The sequence below is a fragment of the Oncorhynchus kisutch genome, linkage group LG18, assembly GCF_002021735.2.
Source record: "Oncorhynchus kisutch isolate 150728-3 linkage group LG18, Okis_V2, whole genome shotgun sequence".
Classification (NCBI taxonomy): domain Eukaryota; kingdom Metazoa; phylum Chordata; class Actinopteri; order Salmoniformes; family Salmonidae; genus Oncorhynchus; species Oncorhynchus kisutch.
This window is the reverse complement of record NC_034191.2, coordinates 79,856,972-79,874,471: the sequence shown is the minus strand read 5'-3', so window position 1 is coordinate 79,874,471 and position 17,500 is coordinate 79,856,972. Positions and strand designations below refer to the sequence as shown.

General features: G+C 52.2%; 1 protein-coding gene across 1 annotated transcript in view; it reads left to right on the top strand.

Moving 5' to 3' along the window:
- The window catches only part of LOC109887037 (nuclear receptor coactivator 2-like), a 133,160-nt gene extending 116,441 nt beyond the window's left edge, over positions 1-16,719 (top strand). Inside the window, exons 5-10 of the mRNA XM_031796884.1 lie at positions 349-527; positions 4,791-4,979; positions 8,219-8,320; positions 12,700-12,840; positions 14,127-14,274; positions 15,127-16,719. Coding sequence (XP_031652744.1) covers positions 4,928-4,979; positions 8,219-8,320; positions 12,700-12,840; positions 14,127-14,274; positions 15,127-16,387 — 1,704 coding nt within the window. The 5' untranslated portion in view covers positions 349-527; positions 4,791-4,927 and the 3' untranslated portion in view covers positions 16,388-16,719. The remainder of the gene's footprint in view (positions 1-348; positions 528-4,790; positions 4,980-8,218; positions 8,321-12,699; positions 12,841-14,126; positions 14,275-15,126) is intronic.
- Positions 16,720-17,500: the final 781 nt, after the last annotated feature.

The following is a 17,500-nucleotide window of genomic DNA, read 5'->3' as shown; positions in this document are numbered from 1 at the left end:
CTCTCCCCTTGGCCTCTACTCAAACCTCTTCCTCTCCCTTGGCCTCTACTCAAACCTCTTCCTCTTCTTGGTCTCTACTCAAACCTCTCCCTCTCCCTTGGTCTCTACTCAAACCTCTCCCTCTCCCTTGGTCTCTACTCAACCTCTCCCTCTCCCTTGGTCTCTACTCAAAACCTCTCCCTCTCCCTTGGTCTCTACTCAAACCTCTCCCTCTTCCTTGGTCTCTACTAAAACCTCCCTCTCCTTTGGTCTCTTGTAGATATTTTGAAAAGCTAGAAAGTTGAAGAAAACAATCAGTCAACAATTAAATATAACGTCTATTATTATTCTCCCCCCTTCCCCCTCCAGGCCCTGGACGGGTTCTTCTTCGTGGTGAATATGGAGGGTAACATTGTGTTTGTGTCTGAGAACGTGACCCAGTACCTGCTGTATAACCAGGAGGAGCTGATGAACACCAGCATCTACAGCGTCCTGCACGTAGGAGACCACGCTGAGTTCATCAAGAAACCTGCTGCCCAAGAGCCTGGGTGAGTATACCTATGGCTGGGACAGTCTACAGTACAGTATGCCCAGGGCTGGGTCAGTCTACAGTACAGTATATCTAGGGCTGGGTCAGTCTACTGTACAGTATACCTAGGGCTGGGTCGGTCTACTGTACAGTATGCCTAGGGCTGGGTCAGTCTACTGTACAGTATGCCTAGGGCTGGGTCAGTCTACAGTACAGTATATCTAGGGCTGGGTCAGTCTACTGTACAGTATACCTAGGGCTGGGTCGGTCTACTGTACAGTATACCTAGGGCTGGGTCAGTCTACAGTACAGTATACCTAGGGCTGGGTCAGTCTACAGTACAGTATATCTAGGGCTGGGTCAGTCTACTGTACAGTATACCTAGGGCTGGGTCAGTCTACTGTACAGTATACCTAGGGCTGGGTCAGTCTACTGTACAGTGTGCCTAGGGCTGGGTCAGTCTACTGTACAGTATACCTAGGGCTGGGTCAGTCTACTGTACAGTATGCCTAGGGCTGGGTCAGTCTACTGTACAGTATATCTAGGGCTGGGTCAGTCTACTGTACAGTATGCCTAGGGCTGGGTCAGTCTACAGTACAGCACACCTAGGGCTGGGTCAGTCTACTGTACAGTATACCTAGGGCTGGGTCAGTCTACTGTACAGTATGCCTAGGGCTGGGTCAGTCTACTGTACAGTATACCTAGGGCTGGGTCAGTCTACTGTACAGTATGCCCAAGGCTGGGTCAGTCTACAGTACAGCATACCTAGGGCTGGGTCAGTCTACTGTACAGTATGCCTAGGGCTGGGTCAGTCTACTGTACAGTATACCTAGGGCTGGGTCAGTCTACTGTACAGTATACCTAGGGCTGGGTCAGTCTACTGTACAGTATACCTAGGGCTGGGTCAGTCTACTGTACAGTATACCTAGGGCTGGGTCAGTCTACTGTACAGTATACCTAGGGCTGGGTCAGTCTACAGTACAGCATACATAGGGCTGGGTCAGTCTACTGTACAGTATACCTAGGGCTGGGTCAGTCTACTGTGCAGTATACCTAGGGCTGGGTCAGTCTACTGTACAGTATACCTAGGGCTGGGTCAGTCTACTGTACAGTATACCTAGGGCTGGGTCAGTCTACTGTACAGTATACCTAGGGCTGGGTCAGTCTACAGTACAGCATACCTAGGGCTGGGTCCGTCTACTGTACAGTATACCTAGGGCTGGGTCAGTCTACTGTACAGTATACCTAGGGCTGGGTCAGTCTACTGTACAGTATACCTAGGGCTGGGTCAGTCTACAGTACAGTATGCCTAGGGCTGGGTCAGTCTACAGTACAGTATACCTAGGGCTGGGTCAGTCTACAGTACAGCATACCTACGGCTGGGTCAGTCTACTGTACAGTAGACCTAGGGCTGGGTCAGTCTACAGTACAGTATGCCTAGGGCTGGGTCAGTCTACATTACAGTATACCTAGGGCTGGGTCAGTCTACAGTACAGCATACCTAGGGCTGGGTCAGTCTACTGTACAGTAGACCTAATGTTCAATTCTGTAGTCAGACAAGTCTGTCTAGTCCTTTCTCTTTCTTCTCCTGCTAGAATCATCCATATGTGTCTTCTAGTGATCTATTGATAGAACAGGCACCTGTCAATCACAAAACAAACTCCTCTCACTCCTCTTCTCTTCTCACCTCTCCTCCTCTCCTCACTCCTCCTTTCTCCTCCTCTCACTCCTCCTCTCTCCTCAACTCTCTCCTCTCCTCTCTCCTCCTCTCTCCTCTTTTCTCACCTCTCCTCAACTCTCTCCTTTCCTCTCTCCTCCTCTCTCCTCTTTTCTCACCTCTCCTCAACTCTCTCCTCTCCTCTCTCCACCTCCCATCCCCCAGAGAGGCAGGAAGGTAGTGGCTAAGCCTGTCAGTCTCAGTATGATGGATCATGCTCTGTACTCAGCTTGCTCTCTGGGCTCTATCTCCCTCTCTCTCCTCTCTCTCTCTCTCTCTCTCTCTCTCTCTCTCTCTCTCCTCTCTCTCTCTCTCTCTCGCTTTTTCTCTCTGTTTTTCTCTCTCTCTCTCTCCTCCCCCTCTCTCTCCTCCCTCCTCCCTCTCTCTCCTCCCGTTCTTCGCTCCTCTCTCTCTCTCTCTCTCTTTTTTTTCCTCTCTCTGTCTCTCTCTCTCCTCCCGTCTCTCTCCCTCTCTCTCTCTCCTCTCTCTCTCGCTCTCTCTTTTTTTTTCTATCTCTCTCCTCCCTCTCTCTCTCTCTCTCTCTCTCTCTCTCTCTCTTCCCTCTCTCTCTCTCTCTCTCTCTCTCTTCTCTCTCCTCTCTCTCTCTCTCTCCTCCCCCCCTCTCTCTCCCCCCTCTATCCTCCCGTCTCTCTCTCTCTCTCTCTCCCCTAACTTTCCTCCCCGTATCTCTCTCTCTCTCCTCTCTCTCTCTCCCTCCCATGTCAAGCCCCTGTCCAGTAGCCCTCTATAGTCCCTCATATCAGAGTTATACTCTTTAGTCTCTGGGTGTGTTCTTAAGGGAACTCTATTCCCTAGATAGTGGCACTACCCCATAGAGCCCTGGTCAAAAATAGTGCACTATCTAGGGAATAGGGTTTCATTTGCGCGGCAGACTCACATTGTGTATCAGATTGAGGTCACTAGTCTCCCTGTACTCTCTAAGCCATCGGGGCAGAACAGAGCACAGAACCCTGGGAAGTGGAAATGATCATCAGAAGGACTGCGCTGTGGCCCAGATACACAGCTTATCAATGTCCACACACACACACACACTGCTGAATGAGATCATGAACCAGATTGAGTTTGTGTCTAGGAGGCTGTACTGTATGAGGACAGAGGAGTGGTCCTCAATACAGAGTCTGGTTATAATACACAGTGACCCATATAGGTCCTCTCTCTCTGTCTGTCTTCCTCTCTCTCTGTCTTCCCCCCCTCTCTCTCTCCCTGTTCTTCACCCCTCTCTCTCTCTCTCTCTCTCTCTCTGTCTTCCCCTCTCTCGCGCTCTGTCTTCCCCCCTCAGCTCCTCTTCTCTCTCTCTCTCTCCTCTCTCTCTCTCTCTCTCTCTCTCCCTGTCTTCACCCCTCTCTCTCTCTCTCTCTCTCTCTCTCTCTCTCTCTCTGCTTCCTCTCTTTTCTCTCTCTGTCTTCCCCCCTCTCTGTCCCTGTCTTCCCCTCTCTCTCTCCGCATTCCCTCTCTCTCTCTCTCTCTCTCTCTCTCTCTCTCTCCCTTCTCTCTCTCTCTCCCTCTCTGTCTTTCCCCCTCTCTCTCTCCCTGTTTACCACCCCATCTCTCTCTCCCCTGTCTTCAACCCTCCCCCCTCTCTCTCTTCATCTCTTCTCTCCTCCTCTCTCTGGCTCTCTCTCTCACTCTCTTCTCGAATCTCTTCTCTCTCTCTGCCTTTCCTTCTCTTTCTCTCTCTGTCTTCCCCCCTCTCTGTCCCTGTCTTCCCCTCTCTCTCTCCGCATTCCCCTCTCTCTCTCTCTCTCTCTCTCTCTCGCTCTCTCTATCTCTGCCTTCCCCTCTCTCTCTCTCTCTATCTCTGTCTTACTCTCTCTCTCTCCGCCTTCCCCTCTCTCTCTCTCTCTGCCTCCCCCTCTCTCTCTCTCTCTCTCTCTCTCGCTCTCTCTCTCTGCCTTCCCCTCTCTCTCTCTCTCTCTCTATCTCTGTCTTACTCTCTCTCTCTCCGCTTCCCCCTCTCTCTCTCTCTCTCTGCCTTCCCCCTCTCTCTCTCTCCTCTCTCTCTCTCTCTCGCTCTCTGTCTTCCCCTCTCTCTCTCTCTGTCTTCCTCTCTCTCTCTCTCTCTCTCTCTCTCTCTCGCTCTCGTCTCTCTGTCTTATCCCCTCTTCTGTCTTCATCTCTCTCTCTCTCCCCCTCTCTCTGTCTTGTCTCTCTCTCTCTCCCCCTCTCTCTGTCTCTCTCTGTCTCTCTCTCTGCCTTCCCCTCCCCCTCTCTCTCTCTCTCTCTCTCTCTCTCTATCTATCTCTCTCTTTCTCTCTCTCTGTCTCTCTCTCTTGAATGAAACCAAAAGCATATATAGGCTAATATTGGTTAAATACGACTAATTTCTCCCTTCTCCTCCGCCCATCTCCCTTCCCCTCCCTCCATCTCCCTTCTCCTCCCTCCCTCCATCTCCCCTTCCCCTCCCCTCCCTCCCTCCCCCTCCCTCCCTCCCTCCCTCCCTCCCTCCCTCCCTCCCTCCCTCCCTCCCTCCCTCCCTCCCTCCCTCCCTCCCTCCCTCCCTCCCTCCCTCCCTCCCTCCCTCCCTCCCTCCCTGTCCCTCTGTAGTGAACGGGGGTACCGTGGTCCAGTGAAGGTCCCAGGAGGAACAGTCACACGTTTAACTGTCGAATGCTGGTCAACCCTCACAGTGACAACAGGGACGAGACCAACAACCATGAGGGCAGCAACAGAAATATGAAGCCATGCAGTGTTTCGCTGTCTCCGAACCCAAGAGCATCAAGGAGGAGACAGAAGGTGTGGAGAGAGGAGGGAGGGAGAGAGAGAGAGGGGAGGGAGAGAGAGAGGGGAGGGAGAGAGATTCACTCTAAACCCAAGAGCATCAAGGAGGAGGCAGAAGGTATGGGGGAGAGGAGGAAGGACGAAGAGAGAGAGGGGAGGGAGAGAGAGAGGGGAGGGATGAGAGGGGAGGGAGAGAGAGAAGAGGGGAGGGAGAGAGAGAGAGAGGGGAGGGAGAGAGAGAGGGAGAGGAGAGAGAGGAGGAGGACGAGAGAGAGAGGGGCAGCGGAGGAGAGAGAGGGGAGGGAGAGAGAGAGAGGGGAGGGGAGAGAGAGAGGGGAGGGAGAGAGAGAGGGGGAGGGAGAAGAGAGATTCACTCTAAACCCAAGAGCATCAAGGAGGAGGCAGAAGGTGTGGAGGGAGGGGGGGGGGTTACCTAGTCAGTTGCACACTGAAATGTGTCTTCCACATTAACCCAACCCCTCTGAATCAGAGAGGTGAGGGGGGGGGACTGCCGTAATTGATGTCCATGTCATTCACGCCCGGAGAGTAGGAAGGGGGACAGGGAAGGTGACTGGGGGAGTAGGAGGGGGGGACAGGAAGGTGACTGGGGGAGTAGGAGGGGGACAGGAAGGTGACTGGGGGAGTAGGAGGGGGACAGGAAGGTGACTGGGGGAGTAGGAGGGGGGACAGGAAGGTGACTGGGGGAGTATGAGGGGGAGGGGAAGGTGACTGGGGGAGTAGGAGGGGGACAGGAAGGTGACTGGGGGAGTAGGAGGGGACAGGAAGGTGACTGGGGGAGTAGGAGGGGGACAGGAAGGTGACTGGGGGAGTAGGAGGGGTGACAGGAAGGTGACTGGGGGAGTAGGAGGGGACAGGAAGGTGACTGGGGAGTAGGAGGGGGACAGGAAGGTGACTGGGGGAGTAGGAGGGGGGCAGGAAGGTGACTGGGGAGTAGGAGGGGGACAGGAAGGTGACTGGGGGAGTAGGAGGGGGGGACAGGAAGGTGACTGGGGGAGTAGGAGGGGGCAGGAAGGTGACTGGGGGAGTAGGAGGGGGACATGAAGGAGGGGGACATGTCCCTTGTTACATCCTGTTATACTGTCATCATGTCCCCTGTTACATCCTGTTATACTGTCATCATGTCCCTTGTTACATCCTGTTATACTGTCATCATGTCCCCTGTTACATCCTGTTATACTGTCATCATGTCCCCTGTTACATCCTGTTATACTGTCATCATGTCCCCTGTTATACTGCTATCATGTCCCCTGTTATACTGTCATCATGTCCCTTGTTACATCCTGTTATACTGTCATCATGTCCCCTGTTACATCCTGTTATACTGTCATCATGTCCCTTGTTACATCCTGTTAGACTGTCATCATGTCCCCTGTTACATCCTGTTATACTGTCATCATGTCCCCTGTTACATCCTGTTAGACTGTCATCATGTCCCCTGTTACATCCTGTTATACTGTCATCATGTCCCCTGTTACATCCTGTTAGACTGCTATCATGTCCCCTGTTACATCCTGTATACTGTCATCATGTCCCCTGTTATACTGTCATCATGTCCCCTGTTATACTGTCATCATGTCACCCTGTTACATCCTGTTATACTGTCATCATGTCCCTGTTACATCCTGTTATACTGTCATCATGTCACCCTGTTACATCCTGTTATACTGTCATCATGTCCCCTGTTACATCCTGTTATACTGTCATCATGTCCCCTGTTACATCCTGTTATACTGTCATCATGTCCCCTGTTACATCCTGTTATACTGTCATCATGTCCCTTGTTACATCCTGTTAGACTGTCATCATGTCCCCTGTTACATCCTGTTATACTGTCATCATGTCCCCTGTTACATCCTGTTATACTGTCATCATGTCCCCTGTTACAATCCTGTTATACTGTCATCATGTCCCTTGTTACATCCTGTTAGACTGTCATCATGTCCCCTTGTTACATCCTGTTATACTGGTCATCATGTCCCCTGTTACATCCTGTTATACTGTCATCATGTCCCTTGTTACATCCTGTTATACTGTCATCATGTCCCCTGTTACATCCTGTTATACTGTCATCATGTCCCCTGTTACATCCTGTTATACTGTCATCATGTCCCCTGTTACATCCTGTTATACTGTCATCATGTCCCTTGTTACATCCTGTTATACTGTCATCATGTCCCTTGTTACATCATGTTATACTGTCATCATGTCCCCTGTTATACTGTCATCATGTCACCCTGTTACATCCTGTTATACTGTCATCATGTCCCCTGTTACATCCTGTTATACTGTCATCATGTCCCTTGTTACATCCCTGTTATACTGTCATCATGTCCCCTGTTACATCCTGTTATACTGTCATCATGTCCCTTGTTACATCCTGTTAGACTGTCATCATGTCCCCTGTTACATCCTGTTATACTGTCATCATGTCCCCTGTTACATCCTGTTATACTGTCATCATGTCCCTTGTTACATCCTGTTAGACTGTCATCATGTCCCCTGTTACATCCTGTTATACTGTCATCATGTCCCTTGTTACATCCTGTTATACTGTCATCATGTCCCCTGTTATACTGTCATCATGTCACCCTGTTACATCCTGTTATATTGTCATCATGTCCGCTGTTACATCCTGTTATACTGTCATCATGTCCCTTGTTACATCCTGTTATACTGTCATCATGTCCCCTGTTACATCCTGTTATACTGTCATCATGTCCCTTGTTACATCCTGTTATACTGTCATCATGTCCCCTGTTATACTGTCATCATGTCCCCTGTTACATCCTGTTATACTGTCATCATGTCACCCTGTTCCCTCTGTAGTGAAGGAGCACAGCCCTGCGCCCCACCATCATTAATAACTACTAGATAAATAACAACACATACTGGAAATAAACCGTGTTTCAATTTCTCTCTCCCTCCTGTCTTTCTCTCTCCACCTCTCTCCCTTCTCTCCTCTCTTCCCCTCCCCCCTTTCTCTATCCCTCCCACCTCTCTCTCCCTTTTTCTCCCTCTCCCTCCCTCCCCTCTCTCTCTTGCTCCCTCCCACCTCTCTCTTCTCCCACATCTCTCTCCCTCTTTCTCCCTCTCCCGCCCTCCCCTCTCTCTCTTGCTCCCTCCCACCTCTCTCTCTCTCCCACATCTCTCTCCCTCTTTCTCCCTCTCCCGCCCTCCCCTCTCTCTCTTGCTCCCTCCCACCTCTCTCTCTCTCCCTCTCCCTCTCCTTCTAGACTTCCAGTCATGTCTGATTTGTGTGGCTCGCAGGATGCCCATGAAGGCGGGGCCAATTCTTCCCGCGCACGAGAGCTTCACCACCCGCCAGGACCTGCAAGGTAACCAATCACAGCACTGAAATCCTACCACCTGACCTGGCATAAACAATCACACGGCGAGGATCATACCACCAGGCTGCCAATAACCAATCACACGGCCTGAATAATGACCAATGCTGTCCACCAGACGGATCTTAACCAATCGGAAAACAATCTATAAATGACCAGCAATACCCTAACCAATCACACAGCCAGACTGGTACGACCAGACAGATTATAACCAATCACACAGCCAGACTGGTACGACCAGACAGATTATAACCAATCACACAGCCAGACTGGTACGACCAGACAGATTATAACCAATTACATTAGTCTTTAAATGAGGTTTCCAGTGACAAAGGAACTTTTCTCAAGGTGTCACTGTGAAGAGATATGGTAGAGAGAGAGAGTGGTCTGACTGCCAGCCCAAAACCTGGTCAATACCCAACCCGTGACCCTGGTGTTCTACTGTCCCAAAGCCTGGTCAATACCCAACCCGTGACCCTGGTGTACTGCTGGCCCAAAGCCTGGTCAATACCCAACCCGTGACCCTGGTGTACTGCTGTCCCAAAGCCTGGTCAATACCCAACCCTGGTGTTCTGCTGTCCCAAAGCCTGGTCAATACCCAACCCGTGACCCTGGTGTACTGCTGTCCCAAAGCCTGGTCAATACCCAACCCGTGACCCTGGTGTACTGCTGGCCCAAAGCCTGGTCAATACCCAACCCGTGACCCTGGTGTACTGCTGTCCCAAAGCCTGGTCAATACCCAACCCGTGACCCTGGTGTACTGCTGGCCCAAAGCCTGGTCAATACCCAACCCGTGACCCTGGTGTACTGCTGTCCCAAAGCCTGGTCAATACCCAACCCTGGTGTTCTGCTGTCCCAAAGCCTGGTCAATACCCAACCCGTGACACTGGTGTACTGCTGTCCCAAAGCATGGTCAATACCCAACCCGTGACCCTGGTGTACTGCTGTCCCAAAGCCTGGTCAATACCCAACCCGTGACCCTGGTGTACTGCTGGCCCAAAGCCTGGTCAATACCCAACCCGTGACCCTGGTGTACTGCTGGCCCAAAGCCTGGTCAATACCCAACCCGTGACCCTGGTGTACTGCTGTCCCAAAGCCTGGTCAATACCCAACCCGTGACCCTGGTGTACTGCTGTCCCAAAGCCTGGTCAATACCCAACCCGTGACCCTGGTGAACTGCTGTCCCAAAGCCTGGTCAATACCCAACCCGTGACCCTGGTGTTCTGCTGTCCCAAAGCCTGGTCAATACCCAACCCTGGTGTACTGCTGTCCCAAAGCCTGGTCAATACCCAACCCGTGACCCTGGTGTACTGCTGGCCCAAAGCCTGGTCAATACCCAACCCGTGACCCTGGTGTACTGCTGTCCCAAAGCCTGGTCAATACCCAACCCTGGTGGACTGCTGTCCCAAAGCCTGGTCAATACCCAACCCGTGACCCTGGTGTACTGCTGTCCCAAAGCCTGGTCAATACCCAACCCGTGACCCTGGTGTACTGCTGTCCCAAAGCCTGGTCAATACCCAACCCGTGACCCTGGTGTACTGCTGGCCCAAAGCCTGGTCAATACCCAACCCGTGACCCTGGTGTACTGCTGTCCCAAAGCCTGGTCAATACCCAACCCTGGTGTTCTGCTGGCCCAAAGCCTGGTCAATACCCAACCCGTGACCCTGGTGTACTGCTGTCCCAAAGCCTGGTCAATACCCAACCCGTGACCCTGGTGTACTGCTGTCCCAAAGCCTGGTCAATACCCAACCCGTGACCCTGGTGTACTGCTGGCCCAAAGCCTGGTCAATACCCAACCCGTGACCCTGGTGTACTGCTGGCCCAAAGCCTGGTCAATACCCAACCCTGGTGTACTGCTGTCCCAAAGCCTGGTCAATACCCAACCCGTGACCCTGGTGTACTGCTGTCCCAAAGCCTGGTCAATACCCAACCCGTGACCCTGGTGTACTGCTGGCCCAAAGCCTGGTCAATACCCAACCCTGGTGTACTGCTGTCCCAAAGCCTGGTCAATACCCAACCCGTGACCCTGGTGTACTGCTGTCCCAAAGCCTGGTCAATACCCAACCCTGGTGTACTGCTGTCCCAAAGCCTGGTCAATACCCAACCCGTGACCCTGGTGTACTGCTGTCCCAAAGCCTGGTCAATACCCAACCCGTGACCCTGGTGTACTGCTGGCCCAAAGCCTGGTCAATACCCAACCCGTGACCCTGGTGTACTGCTGTCCCAAAGCCTGGTCAATACCCAACCCTGGTGGTCTGCTGTCCCAAAGCCTGGTCAATACCCAACCCGTGACCCTGGTGTACTGCTGTCCCAAAGCCTGGTCAATACCCAACCCGTGACCCTGGTGTACTGCTGTCCCAAAGCCTGGTCAATACCCAACCCGTGACCCTGGTGTACTGCTGTCCCAAAGCCTGGTCAATACCCAACCCTGGTGTACTGCTGTCCCAAAGCCTGGTCAATACCCAACCCGTGACCCTGGTGTACTGCTGTCCCAAAGCCTGGTCAATACCCAACCCGTGACCCTGGTGTACTGCTGGCCCAAAGCCTGGTCAATACCCAACCCGTGACCCTGGTGTACTGCTGTCCCAAAGCCTGGTCAATACCCAACCCTGGTGGTCTGCTGTCCCAAAGCCTGGTCAATACCCAACCCGTGACCCTGGTGTACTGCTGTCCCAAAGCCTGGTCAATACCCAACCCGTGACCCTGGTGTACTGCTGTCCCAAAGCCTGGTCAATACCCAACCCGTGACCCTGGTGTACAGCTGTCCCAAAGCCTGGTCAATACCCAACCCGTGACCCTGGTGTACTGCTGGCCCAAAGCCTGGTCAATACCCAACCCGTGACCCTGGTGTACTGCTGGCCCAAAGCCTGGTCAATACCCAACCCGTGACCCTGGTGTACTGCTGTCCCAAAGCCTGGTCAATACCCAACCCTGGTGTACTGCTGTCCCAAAGCCTGGTCAATACCCAACCCGTGACCCTGGTGTACTGCTGCCCAAAGCCTGGTCAATACCCAACCCTGGTGTACTGCTGTCCTAAAGCCTGGTCAATACCCAACCCGTGACCCTGGTGTACTGCTGGCCCTAAGCCTGGTCAATACTCAACCCGTGACGCTGGTGTACTGCTGTCCCAAAGCCTGGTCAATACCCAACCCGTGACCCTGGTGCACTGCTGTCCCAAAGCCTGGTCAATACCCAACCCGTGACCCTGGTGTTCTGCTGTCCCAAAGCCTGGTCAATACCCAACCCGTGACCCTGGTTTACTGCTGTTCCAAAGCCTGGTCAATACCCAACCCGTGACCCTGGTGTACTGCTGTCCCAAAGCCTGGTCAATACCCAACCCGTGACCCTGGTGTACTGCTGTCCCAAAGCCTGGTCGATACTCAACCCGTGACCCGGGTGTACTGCTGGCCCAAAGCCTGGTCAAAAGCCAACCCGTGACCCGGGTGTACTGCTGGCCCAAAGCCTGGTCAATACCCAACCCGTGACCCGGGTGTACTGCTGTCCCAAAGCCTGGTCAATACCCAACCCGTGACCCTGGTTTCACTGCTGTCCCAAAGCCTGGTCAATACCCAACCCGTGACCCTGGTGTACTGCTGTCCCAAAGCCTGGTCAATACCCAACCCATGACCCTGGTGTACTGCTGTCCCAAAGCCTGGTCAATACTCAACCCGTGACCCGGGTGTACTGCTGGCCCAAAGCCTGGTCAATACCCAACCCGTGACCCTGGTGTACTGCTGTTCTGGCACTGTACCTGCGTCTTTAGTCTGTCACTCACCCTGCAGTCTACCTGCAGTCTACCTGCAGTCTACCTGACCGCTTTGTTTCAGCCTCCATGTACACTGGACAGAGAGTATCAAATAAAATTAAATGTATTTATAAAGCCCTTCGTACATCAGCTGATATCTCAAGGTGCTGTACAGAAACCCAGCTTAAAACCCCAAACAGCAAGCAATGCAGGTGTAGAAGCATGGTGGCTAGGAAAAACTCCCTAGAAAGGCCAAAACCTAGGAAGAAACCTAGAGAGGAACCAGGCTATGTGGGGTGGCCAGTCCTCTTCTGGCTGTGCCGGGTAGAAAGGAACCAGGCTATGTGGGGTGGCCAGTCCTCTTCTGGCTGTGCCGGGTAGAAAGGAACCAGGCTATGTGGGGTGGCCAGTCCTCTTCTGGCTGTGCCGGGTAGAAAGGAACCAGGCTATGTGGGGTGGCCAGTCCTCTTCTGGCTGTGCCGGGTGGAGATTATAAACCTAGAGAGGAACCAGGCTATGAAGGGTGGCCAGTCCTCTTCTGGCTGTGCCGGAAGTATGACAGAACAGCGTGTGAGCATTTGTGATCAGTAGCCTGACTCTCTCTCTATCTCCGCTGTGTCCCTAGGTAAGATCACGTCACTAGACACCAGTCTTCTGAGAGCCTCTATGAAGCCTGGCTGGGAAGACCTGGTGAGGACAAGTATCCAGAGGTTTCACCTACAGAACGACGGAGAGATGTCCTTCGCCAAGAGACACCAACAAGAGGGTGAGACTACCAGACGAGGCCTATATCGTCTTGGACTACCAGACGAGGCCTATATCATCTTCGACTACCAGACGAGGCCTATATCATCTTAGACTACCAGACGAGGCCTATATCATCTTAGACTACCAGACGAGGCCTATATCATCTTAGACTACCTGACGAGGCCTATATCATCTTAGACTACCAGAAGAAGCCTATATCATCTTAGACTACCTAACGAGGCCTATATCATCTTAGACTACCAGACGAGGCCTATATCGTCTTTGACTACCTGACGAGGCCTATATCATCTTAGACTACAAGACGAGGCTTATATCATCTTAGACTACCAGACGAGGCCTGTATCATCTTAGACTACAAGACGGGGCCTATATCATCTTAGACTACCTGACGAGGCCTATATCATCTTAGACTACCTGACGAGGCCTATATCATCTTAGACTACAAGACGAGGCCTATATCATCTTAGACTACCTGACGAGGCCTATATCATCTTAGACTACCTGACGAGGCCTATATCATCTTAGACTACCAGAAGAAGCCTATATCATCTTAGACTACCTGACGAGGCCAATATCGTCTTAGACTACCAGACGAGGCCTATATCATCTTAGACTACCTAACGAGGCCTATATCATCTTAGACTACCAGACGAGGCCTATATCGTCTTTGACTACCTGACGAGGCCTATATCATCTTAGACTACAAGACGAGGCTTATATCGTCTTAGACTACCAGACGAGGCCTGTATCATCTTAGACTACCAGACGAGGCCTATATCATCTTAGACTACCTGAGGAGGCCTGTATATCATCTTAGACTACAAGACGAGGCTTGTATCGTCTTAGACTACCAGACGAGGCCTGTATCATCTTAGACTACCAGGCGAGGCCTATATCATCTTAGACTACCTGACGAGGCCTATATCATCTTAGACTACCTGACAAGGCCTATATCATCTTAGACAAGGCCTATATCATCTTAGACTACCTGAGGAGGCCTGTATATCATCTTAGACTACAAGACGAGGCCTATATCATCTTTGACTACCTGAGGAGGCCTATATCATCTTAGACAATCACAACACATCATGTTAGTCCTTGAATCCAAAGCTCCGTCCATGAATTTGAGTGGTTACATTTCTCCAGCATCGTCACTCAGCTGTGATTGGGGGTGACTGTGACATCGTCACTCAGCTGTGATGGGGGGGTGACTGTTTTGTTGTCGTTTGAATCTGGGATTTCCTTTTTAACACAGTAGGTCCTTCCCCGTGTGTCTCTTTCCAGTGTTGCATCACGGCCAGGCATTCAGCCCCATCTACAGGTTCTCTCTGTCAGACGGGACCATCGTGTCGGCTCACACCAAGAGCAAGCTGGTCCGCTCCCCTGCCACCAACGAACCTCAGCTCTACATGTCTCTACACCTGCTACAGAGGTATGTTCCCTAACCCCTGACCCTTGACCCCTAACCCCAGCTCTACATGTCTCTACACCTGCTACAGAGGTACGAACCCTGACCCTTGACCCCTAACCCAGAGCGTGGTTTACATGAGGGTTTCAGGGTGTAACTAGTGGTTTACTTTAAAATACTTTGTGCAGTTAAATTACTTTAAAATACTTTGTGCAGTTAAATTACTTTAAAATAATTTGTGCAGTTAAATTACTTTGTGCAGTTAAATTACTTTAAAATACTTTGTGCAGTTAAATTACTTTAAAATAATTTGTGCAGTTTAATTACTTTGTGCAGTTAAATTACTTTAAAATACTTTGTGCAGTTAAATTACTTTGTGCAGTTAAATTACTTTAAATTACTTTGTACAGTTAAATTACTTTAAATGACTTCACTAAATGCATTGTACCATTAGTCTGGGCCGGCCCTAGACGTTTTTGGGCCCTATGTGAGATTTGGTTGGTGGGGCCCCCCCTGTCTCACGGGGTAAAACATTTGACTGTCCCCCAACTTGATGGCAGAGAGAGAACACATTTTCATGTCATTCTGCTCATTTTGCCATGGAGGCGTAAGAGAAAATGTTCCCCTTTTTAAAGCTCATTTCCTGCAATTCTACACAAGACCTATGCCATGTTAATTTGATATCTGAGTGAGAGTGACTAACAACATCAATGTGCCCCCCCCCCCCCCTGGAGTTTAGGGCCCCTGGGCATGTGCCCTGGGTGCTCGGTCAGTATTCAGCCATGATTACTATTACTACAGGTTTAGATAGCAGGTTGACAGTTTGTGTAGGTTAGTAGTTACTGCTCTAAATATGGCTGTATCTGCCCCCATCAGGGAACAATCCAGGTCTGATCTGGGCCCGGGTCAAGACATGGGGCCCGGTGGACAGGGGCCAGGGATCAGCCCCAACCCCTCCATAACCCCTCCAACCCAGGGGACCCTCTCTGGTTTGGGCCCCCAGGGACAAGACACTACAATCAGCTCCAACAACACATTCTGTTCCCCTCCTCATGGAAGTCCAGGGTCCAGAGAACCAGGGCTCGAACCCATGGGGCCAGGGTCGGAACACATACAGGACTATCACTACGGCTGCGCCCCCCAGCCCATGGGCCACTATGGAGGGTTACAGGGAGGCATGAACCTCCCCATCCACCCTAACCAGCAAGGGGCTAATTGGAGGATGAGCAGCCCGTCTCGAAGCAGCCCTAGCCCAGCCGGAGGGCCCCATCTGGGGCAACAGATTTCTATGTTGTCCCCTAGGCACAGGGCGAGTCCAGGGATGGCAGGGAGCCCTCGCGTGGCCCCAAGCCTGCACTCGCCCTCCCCTGTGGGGATGTGTGGGTCTGGAACAGGGGTTGCAGAAGGAGGTAGCGGTCCTGCGGCTAACAGTCATGCTAACAGCCATGCTAACAGCCATGCTAACAGTCATGCTAACAGCCATGCTAACAGTCATGCTAACAGTCATGCTAACAGTCATGCTAACAGCCATGTTAACAGTCATGCTAACAGCCATGCTATCAGTCATGCTAACAGCCACAGCTACGGCAGTAGTTCTCTGTCGGCCCTGCAGGCTCTGAGTGAGTGTCACGGGGTCAGACAAGGCAGTGGTGGACACACACACCCTCACGGCGCAGGGGGCCAGCATCCTCAAACACACGCCCTGGGATCACCTGACAGGAAGACGATGGGATCGCCCGCTGGGGTGGCGTTGGGATCAGGAGTCAACCCTCACACGATGCCGAAGCTTGGCGGCGGTAAGGGAAATGGGGACTCTTTGGGCGGAGAGCAGGAACATGGTCAGGGTGGACAGTATGACCAGAGACATACAGACGGGAACGGTACCCACGGTAACCACGCTGACATCACAGAGGAGAGGGATGGTCTCGACGGTGGCCCCGACGCACAGAGCCGTAGACAACGCTGTGACAACAAGGGCCACACCAAACTCCTCCAGCTTCTCACCACCAAGTCCCAACCCCTCGACACACCTTTGTCCCCCAACGGAGGAGGGGACCCCAAGGACCCCTCGTCAGGGCTAGGGGGCCCTTACGCTCCAGGGGCCCCAGGGGGCCACGCCACCCTCCCTAAAGGATAAACACAAGATACTTCACAGGCTGCTCCAGAACAGCACCTCTCCTGTGGACCTGGCCAAGCTCACTGCTGAGGCCACGGGCAGGGAGCTGGGGGAGCAAGGTGGGTGTGGTAACAGACAGGCGGGACACGGTACGGACGGGAACCTCACACCCAAACAGGAGCCCCTGAGTCCCAATAAGAAGGACAACGCCCTGCTGAGGTATCTGATGGATAAAGAGGAGGGTGGGATGAAGGCGAGGCAGGCGAAGACGGAGGGAGCAGGAGGGCAGGTGAAGACGGAGAAACAGGATTCAGGATACGACCGCGCTGAACAGGTGAGTGGCCGGAGGATCATGTGACTCTTTTTGTATGAAGACTTTATGCAGACACTGGTATGATGATGAACACGAGGTTTGTTGATGGTGATTGGATGATGGTTAAATAAGTAGCGGTAGATTGGGATCTATGGAGGTGACAACCTGTCCAATCAGAAACGCTAGTTTTCCGTCTTTTTTTCCTGTTTCAAAAAATGTTTGCTACGGTGTGCACTAATGAATACGACCCCCCCTTCTCTCTGAACACGGCTTTATGTTTATAGTAACCTGTGTTCTTATTGGTCAGCACAGCCCTACGCTTCCTGCCATGTGCTCCTGTTGCTCTTGTTTCCCCTGTCTCTCTCGTTGTCTGGGTTACAGAGCACGGTTCCTCTACACCTCTCCACATCCAGCCAGGGTAGTAGTAACGCTCAGAAAAAGTCAAAGTCCTGCTGTCCACAGATTTTTGGGTGGTACCTAGTAAGGAGCGAGGGAAGGAGGGAAAGAGAGGGTTGGTGAGAGAGAGAGAGAGAGAGAGAGGGGTTGGTGAGAGAGAGAGAGAGGGTTGGTGAGAGAGAGGGGAGAGAGGGTTGGTGAGAGAGAGGGGAGAGAGGGTAGCAGGAGAGGGAGAGAGAGGAAGAAGGGTTGGGTGTAGGAGAAGAGAGAGAGAAGTGTTGGTAGAAGAGGGAGAGAGAGGGTGCCTGGAGACTGAGAAGAGGGAGTGGTGAGAATAGAGATATGTTTAGGTGAGCAGGAAGGGTTTGGGTGAGAGAGAAGACAGAGGGTTGTGATAGAGAGAGGGTTGGTGAGAGAGAGGGTTG